Genomic DNA, 8606 nt, shown 5'->3' on the forward strand with positions numbered 1-8606 from the left:
ATTTTATTCATTAACTTGTTCTATTTGTTTTTGCATATGTTAATCACTTTTAAGTAGTTCTTGTACTGTATAACTAGCCTTTTTTTTTAATTATTTATATACCAACAAAGTATTACATGTAGATAAATACTTTTTTTTAACGCTAGCTTGCAGGCTTGCACACTCTTCAAAACCATTATTAAGGGGACATTTGGGATTGTTTATTTTCACCAACTTATAACTTATTAATTTATTGAAAAGTAATAAGGTGTTTGGGATTGCTTATATTGTAAGAGGAAAAGTTCCATCAGTTACACTTTTGTAACTTATTAACTTAATGAAAAGTTATAAGGAGATAAAATAAGGAATCCCAAACATCACCTAAGTCTATACCAATGTTACACACATAAGGAATTTAGAAACATCAACTATTCAACTACTTAGAGATAAACACCTTCGTGCCGCTAGCATTTTTGATACATATAGACAAATAAGCTCGTGTAACAAGAAGACACGGTGCCTTTAAAGCATCTCCAGCGTGCGATGTGGAGGATAGATTCATTAGCTGACATGGAAGAGAATATAAAAAAAAGACAGACGTTTTGAAAAACGTTTTTTAAAAATGACTCCTGTAATAGAGAAAAATGAACGACGTATAAAAACTTCAAAAGACAAGCCTTAAAAGGTCCTTATTGTGAATGCTCTAAGACCGTCCGCTATGGGCGGCCTTGGGGCGCGGAAAGGGCAGCACACCGCAGAAGGGCGCGAAAGGTGGTGGCGCGGGAGGGAGGGGGGCTTCACAACGATGTGCGCCGTTCTCTCTCTCTCCATCTCACACACACACACACATATATGTGTGTGTGTATACCGGGGAGCTAAAGGGACTTTAAACCACATCAGGGCGCTATGAAAAAGGGCTTTGAAGTCACGTTTCTTCCGTGACGATGACGTGGAGGGACTTTAAAGCCTCCTCAATAGTGAAAAACCTAAGAGCCCAAATACCAAACTTTCTATTTCAAAACTTTATCCTCCACTTGTGGCCTGCTAGGTAGGAACGCTCGGGTTCTCTAGTGGAGACTCAAGTTCAATTCTCACTTGTGTCACTTTTGGTAGATTTTTGCGAAGCTGTCAGTTCGGATCCCGAGCCCACCCAGATTTTCGTCCTGCCGTGTGTTACGCCAGAGAGTTTTGTTATTGGTATGATTTCCCGTAAAACGTCCGAACTATTATTATTCAACGCGCTACTTTTTTCCCCAAAATTTAAATCTCATTTCCACACGAAAGTCGTCATCTCATTTTCTCTCTCTTGTTTTCAAATTCTAGAGAGAGAAAGTAAACAAACACACAGAGCCTAAAGCTTCTTCAGCTACTGCTGCATCAATGGCGTTCTTATCGTTACTCGGCCGTCTTCTCTTCGTCTCAGTTTTTGCTTTATCCGCATGGCAAGAGTAAGCTTTGTGTCTCTTACTACTCCAGATCTAACGGTTTTCAATATTAATCGTTACGTGTGTTTAATTTCTCGATTTGTTGTTTTGAGTTACGGATCTGAGCGTTTTATTTCGTTATGTTGTTATGTGATTGTTGATCTGTGGAATTGAAGTTAGGTTAACTGTTGTACCAGCTGTTTATGGAGACTTGTGTTTGATTTAGCTTATAAGCTATTAGGTTAAGTGTTTTTATGCGGTTGTTGATCTGTGAATTAAAGCTAGGTTAACTGTAGTACGAGCTTGTTTTTAGAGATTTGTGTGTAATTAAGGTAGTTATTAGAGCTACTTTTTGTTAATTGTTGCTTAATTTCGCTTGATTGATGATTTAATGCTATTGATCCTATTGATTTTGAGAATTTGTTGCTCTGTGTTGTTTATTTTATCGATTTTTGTAGTTTTGAATTTCGGATCTGAACGTTCGATTTTGTTTTATAACTGATAGAGCTGTTAGATTATTTGTTCTGAATTGAAGACAATTAGGTTACTTGATTTCGTTTTTTATTGATGCACGTGTATTAATTGTGATGATGCGATTGTTGATCTGTGCAATTGAATTACATAATTAAGGAGCAAATGAGTAGAGCTGCTCGCGAGCTACTAGAGATCGAATCAATAAAAGGCTCGAAACGAGGCGAGCTTGAGCTTTGTATGGAAGGCTTGTTTAAACTTGTTGAGCCTTAACGAGCTTTGTGTATTTTGAAGTTGTATATGTTTTGAGCCTCTTATGTGTTAATTTTTTACTGCACAACTGAGCTTTGGCTTGTTTAAGGTACTATTATAGCTCGAGACGAGCTTAGGGCCATTTAGGTTTTTCTCAAAGTATATAAAAATAATTAAAAACATGTATAAATTAATTAGTAAATAATAAATCAGTCGAGCCCAAGCTTGAAAAACGCCTCGCGGGTCGAGCTCGAGCTTTAGAAAAAGAGCTCGAAATGAGCCGAGCTCGAGCTTTTGTAAGTCAAAACGAGCCGATATTTTGAGCCTAGTTGAGCTTGGCTGTGGCTTGTTTGCACCTCTGTATACCACATATCAATTTTGTATCCCTTAGTTGCAAATTCTTAAATTGCTTTTAAGAGTATGTATTTTCAAACTTAAATTTTCTTAAATAGATGAATTGTCTGCTAGATGTTTCTAACTGTTGTTTATAAAGTAGAAGTGGTATGATTTTTGTTTAGATTATTAGATCAGGAGTTCAAGTTCAATTTGTCTATAAAGCGAAGGAAAGATGATGTTTTATTCAGTTGAAATAACTCATGATGTACTTTATAAATATATTGCTTTCATCAATAAAACTGCCAATAATTGTTTGATTTAATTCTGTTGCATGTAGGTATAATCAATTTGGAGCTGACGGTGGATCTACAGCGAAAGCTCTTACACCAAAGTACAATGTGTTTTCAAAGCATTTCGCAACACACACAGGCTTTCAAATACCAGCTTTTGAGGTATAATTCATTTCATAATGCTTTATAACATAATAACTTAATAAGTATTTTAGCATTCATTAATATGTGGATGTTAAATGGTTATCATGCAGATCAAGTTCTTAGTTGCGGGTGCTATTGCACTAAAAGCCATAGGAAGCTTACTTTTCGTCTTTGGAAGCACCACTGGCGCCCTTCTTCTGGTTAGCAATCACTGATTACAAACACACGCCTCTTTTTCCTTTTTCTTTTTAAAACGAGTCGTTTAACTTCTTTTCATTAACAGATTCTGCACCAGGTGATCGCAACTCCCATCCTATACGACTTTTACAATTATGACATCGAGGAGAAGGAGTTTCTACGACTTTTTATCAAGTTTACTCAGGTTTAACGAGTCGTGTCTATATGAAACGGGTCTGGTATGCTTGTAATTCTTGAATATGTAATTAACTATTATTGTTTTTTTTTTGTAGAGTTTGGCGTTGTTGGGGGCGCTTTTGTTCTTCGTCGGGATGAAGAATTCGACCCCGAGAAGATCTTCGACAAAGAAGGCTGCGAAAACGAAGACCAACTAATAGGCTAAGAGATAATTTATCTTGGTTTTGTTGTTTTTTGTTTTGCTTACATTTTGTGGCAATGTTTTGTATGATTTGTGTCATGTTGCAACATTCTCTTGAGTTGGATTTATAGTTTAAGGATTTATCTTTTATTTAAGTTCTGTTGTAATCTTCTTTTTACTTTTTTAGACGATAAACTTGTCGTCGTCATCATCATCGTTCTCCGTATATCTTATCAATAGTAAAGCTATTGTTCTCCGTATATCCCATCATTGTAAAAAAGTAATGAAGGTTTTGGATTTCACTTATCAAAATTCACACAAGTTAATAAATACTTAATTTGCAATTTACAAGTGGTCTATTTGGTAATAAAAATACATGATTTGTCGATTGATTTAGTTTGATTGAGGCCTCAGCCGTCGGCTGTCACTTGCAGGTCTTCACGAGTGCATATGGATTAAGGGGCGTCGAACCCCTCCCGATCACATTTGTGCTTCAACAGACGCTTAGATTTAAACATGATGGCTTTCTTTTAAAGTAATGTCATTAACAATATTATTGTGGTTTCATGAGTAATCTTTACGTGTGCCGGCCAATATAGAGAATTAGGCTAGGGAAGCAATCTAGATTCTAGGCTAAAAAATCACATTATTTTTTGGCTTCGTTCCCGATACCGATCGAATTCACGTCGACCGGCAGCCGCACCGTGTGGGTTTTAACAAATCAATTACACGCCCTTTTAAATATGTTTTTTTTAATCATAAGTTATATGGTGCTAATATTGTTGGCATTTACGTTTTGGGGTTTACTATCGTTACTGTTACGAACCTAACCAATACCGACCGAATTCGTGCCGTTCCACCACTGCAACGCAATGAGTTTTATTACCTTCTTCAAATAAAATGAATAAACATTACACTTCATGTATTTACCTACCATTGACATCCTTTATTCAATTTACAGCTAAACATATCACACATCTATATAAGTTTTTAAGTTCTCACGAAAATTTAAAATTCAAGTATGATCTTTTCTTTATAGCGGATCCAACATGAGTTGAGGGGTAACCCACGCTACCCATCAGCTTTGTTGGCATAGTAAATTTAGTGTAAAATTTTCTTCTTCATCGTTTTACGTATCAAATAAAACTTTTTTAACCCCTGTTATCTCTTAACTTTTCTTCTAAATCCATCAATGTTTTTCCCATATATAATAACACCTAGTAAATAACACTAAATAACTTTGGACTACACGTGGTCGATGGTTCGTGTTTTAAAACACTAGACTTTTATACCCATGTTTTAAAACACATCTGACTTTTCTATTTTTGGCAATTAATATGAAAATAGCACTATCTAAACTCTTATTCATCACCTCCACTTTATTTGCATTTCATACACCCTTTTTAGTAATCATACATCCTTTTTTCAGATGGCCCATGCTGGCACGTGTGCAATCCAACCAGACTATGACCGACTCATCGCGTTCGACGAAACCAAAACCAGCGTCAAAGGACTTATTGATTCCGGAATAACTGAACCATAGACCACCAAGGAATCAATGAAGATCCTATACGACGTAAAGAGGTGATCGGGCAAGTGAAGGACGCGTTGGAGAGCTGGGAATTCTTTCAAATGTTAAATCATGGAATCCCGAATAATGTTATGGAGGAGATGATAAAAGGAGTGAAGGATTTTCATGAGCAAAACACTGAGGCGAAGGAGCAATGGTACAGTAGAGATTTAAGTGGGAAGACTAGGCTGGCTTACCGTAGCAACTTTGATTTGTATGCTGCACCAGTGACTAACTGGCGCAACTCAATCTACTGCACCATGGCTCCTAACCCTCCTCAACCACATGAGTTGCCACCGATATGCAGGTTTTGTTTTTTTAACCTAAATGACGGTAAAAAAAGCAACGTATGTTAAACATATCTAAAGTTAAAAGTTACCTTCAATTATAATAACTTAAATAAAAAAAGAGTTAAAAACTTAAATATATAACAAATAAAAGAAAAAACAACTTTATTAAATTTCAAGAGTCATATAATAACTATATTGATGTCTTGAGGTAGAAACTTAAAGTGGGCAAAGAAAAGAATTATTAAAACTTAGGGCCATATAAAGAATTATATATTAAAATCGATCTGGTTATCCATAACAATCTGGTCGCGTCAACGGTTTTATGGTGGATATTTTGGGATTTTTGAATTCTTTGTTCATTTTTAGAAACTAGTTGATCAAAATGGTTATTTGGGAATTTTCACGCCATATAATGACTACTAAAGCCACGTTGTGAAACCAACCAATGAGGAATAAGAACCATAGGACTCTTTCTAAATTGTATATACTTATAATTTAATATAACATGTTATAAACATATTTTGAGTAAAAATATAAAGTTTAGTCATTTGTACTTTTGTTTGATTGGATATTGTTACAGAGAGTATTCGAAACACGTGATGAAACTCGGAATATGTTTATTCGAGTTGATGTCTGAGGCTCTTGAGCTTGAGTGCCTAATAATCTTTTCAACATGGGATGTGGAGATGGACATGTCATTCTTGTTCATTACTATCCTTCATGCCCACAACCTGAATTAACCATAGGCAACCCAAGTCACACAGACAACACTTTTATCACAATTCTTTTGCAAGATTATATTGGTGGACTCAAGGTCTTTTATAGTATTCCTCCTACACCGGAAGCTTTGGTGGTGAACGTCGGAGATCTTTTACAGGCATCTCTCTCTCCCCCTCTCCCCCAAGTTATAGTTTTGTTGGAATATTATTAGGGTTATAATCGAGCCGAGCTTGAACTTAAACGATTTGGATCACTTCATTTATCGAGCTGAAAAATCAAGCTCGAGTTTGGCTCGCTTAAAGCGCGAGCCGAGCTAGTTAATTTTTTATGTAAAAATTATTTTATTTATTAATTTATATAGATATTGATATATAAACAACCAATATATAATTATAACACGTATTCTTATATAAACTTAGACAGAATTACAAATTTTGTCCTTTAAAAAAAGTCAAATTACGGTTCGTGTCATTTTATTAGTTTCTTTGCAGGCGGTGTCCTTTAAACATTTTTTTCCTACACGTTATGTCCTTTACGCTAACTGGGTTAGAAAAACTCAGTTAAATACCCTCACGTGAGACGCATGTGAGGGCATATTGGTCTTTTCAAAACAAATTTATATTCTCATATTAATAATAATAATAACAATAAATTCACAAGCACACACACCACTCTCTTCACCCTTCTCTTCTTCACCCATATCTACTTCACATACCAGCAACAACAACAACAATAATAATAATAATCACAATAATAATCATAATCAACAGCAAGAACAACAAGATGACCAGAAGAACAATAATAATAATAATCGACCACCAATCGCCGGAAAAGAACCCACAAACCCAGATCCAAGCGGCTCCACAAACCCAGCTCCGTGGATCGTAGGTTGAAGAAGAATCGGAGGTTCACCTGCAACCCCACTCAAGTTCTTGATCTATGGCCGGACCGGAGGTTGAAGAAGAATCGGCGGTCTACTGGGCAAAATATGCGAATCCCAGAACATCAGTTACACCTACGGCTCCGGCCGCCTCGAGTCTCGCGAAACCCTTGTCGCCGACATCGCGGCCGTGAACCCAACCCACGTGTTCAACGCCGCCGGAGTGAACAGTGAATCGGGGAAATAAGTGAATCGGAGGTTCAATGGAACTTCTGATGTTCTTAGTTTAGAAGCAAATCGGAGAGGTGGTGCTTGATGCGACGGTGGCGAACGGTTAGGGATGGTGGTGCTAGATTCGATGGTGGCAGGTGGTTAAGGTTGGGTGATGGTTGAGGAAGGGTGATGGCAGGTGATGGTGTTAGTGAAGGAGGCAATGGTGGCTGCTGGAGGTTGAATTGTGGTGTGAAGGTGGGTGTTGATGGTGGGTTTGGTGGTGGTGGATGAGTTCTAGAAGAAAGAGAGTTTTGTATAAACTTTTTGCAGGTGTAGAAGAAAAGACCAATATGCCCTCACATGCGTCTCACGTGAGGGTATTTAACTGCGTTTTTCTAACCCAGTTAGCGTAAAGGACATAACGTGTAGGAAAAAAATGTTTAAAGCACATTGCCTGCAAAGAAACTAAAAAAAGGACACGAACCGTAATTTGACTTTTTTTAAAGGACAAAATTTGTAATTGGTCCTAAAACTTATAACATTATATGTTTTATGCTTTTGTAATGTTTTAAAGATCGAGTGGCATCATGCATGCATTATTTTTTCTATTGAGTTGAGCAAAGACCATGCCATGAAGCCGAGCTGACCGTGGCTCGAGCTTAGCTAGTCTATAAATTGAGCCAAGCCATTGAGCCTTTTTTGAGCCGACCAATTTTTGAACTTTTTTCAAACGAGTCATGAGCCACAAACTTTTTTAACAACCCTGGTCTATTATGGTATAATCTTGATAACTATTAGGTTGAAATGGAATTTCTTCTTAGATGTTAAAAGTATAGTGTATAAAAATATGGGCAATTCATGGAATTTGTCAGTTGATTACAAACGACAAGTTTGTGAGTTCACGACACAAAGTGGTGTCAAACAAGGAGGAAGCAAGAGTATCAGTAGCATCGTTCTTTTCTACAGGCACGATTCAAACATCAAGACATTTTAGCCTATTAAGGACTTGATTTCAGAAGATAATCCAGCCAAGTATAGAAGCACAACGGTGAAAGAATTTGTGGATTACTTCAGATCAAAGGGACTTGATGGCACTTCAGCCCTTTTACATTTCAAGATCCAACACGTTTGAAAGCCAACTTATGAATGTTCTCAATAAATTAGTGTTTTTATTTTCATAAAAGTCATATGATAATATGATAATGTAATGCATCTTAAAACACTCTTTATGATCTCGTACATTGAAGACATTCCATATTGTCACACCCCAACCTATGGCGGAAATGCCGGGATGCGAATCGTTGGCTCGCAGCTCACAAGGTAATATCATATACAATAATAAGATATGAAAATATCTATTAATTAATTTATTTCAATTTTAAGTGCACAAATATCCAAACATGACAAAAACAATCCAAAAACAAATAAATAATCCCAAACAAAACAATAATATCAATAGTCTTCATTTTATTTCTTAAAGT

General features: G+C 36.4%; 1 protein-coding gene and 1 pseudogene across 1 annotated transcript; both read left to right on the forward strand.

The window, feature by feature from the left end:
• Positions 1–1277: 1277 nt before the first annotated feature.
• LOC143577061 (uncharacterized) lies at positions 1278–3542 on the forward strand. Its single transcript, XM_077061007.1, has 5 exons — positions 1278–1427; positions 2800–2914; positions 3007–3096; positions 3180–3278; positions 3367–3542. Exons 1-5 carry the CDS (start codon positions 1360–1362, stop codon positions 3466–3468), a joined length of 474 nt encoding a protein of 157 aa, XP_076917122.1. The 5' UTR covers positions 1278–1359; the 3' UTR covers positions 3469–3542.
• A 1339-nt stretch (positions 3543–4881) lies between these two features.
• Positions 4882–8257, forward strand: LOC143577055 (1-aminocyclopropane-1-carboxylate oxidase homolog 3 pseudogene; annotated as a pseudogene).
• The last annotated feature ends 349 nt before the right edge of the window (positions 8258–8606 follow it).

The sequence above is a fragment of the Bidens hawaiensis genome, unplaced genomic scaffold (assembly GCF_021521415.1).
Source record: "Bidens hawaiensis isolate Kalapana, Puna unplaced genomic scaffold, B.hawaiensis_p1.1 tig00028459_1, whole genome shotgun sequence".
NCBI classification, from domain to species: Eukaryota; Viridiplantae; Streptophyta; class Magnoliopsida; order Asterales; family Asteraceae; genus Bidens; species Bidens hawaiensis.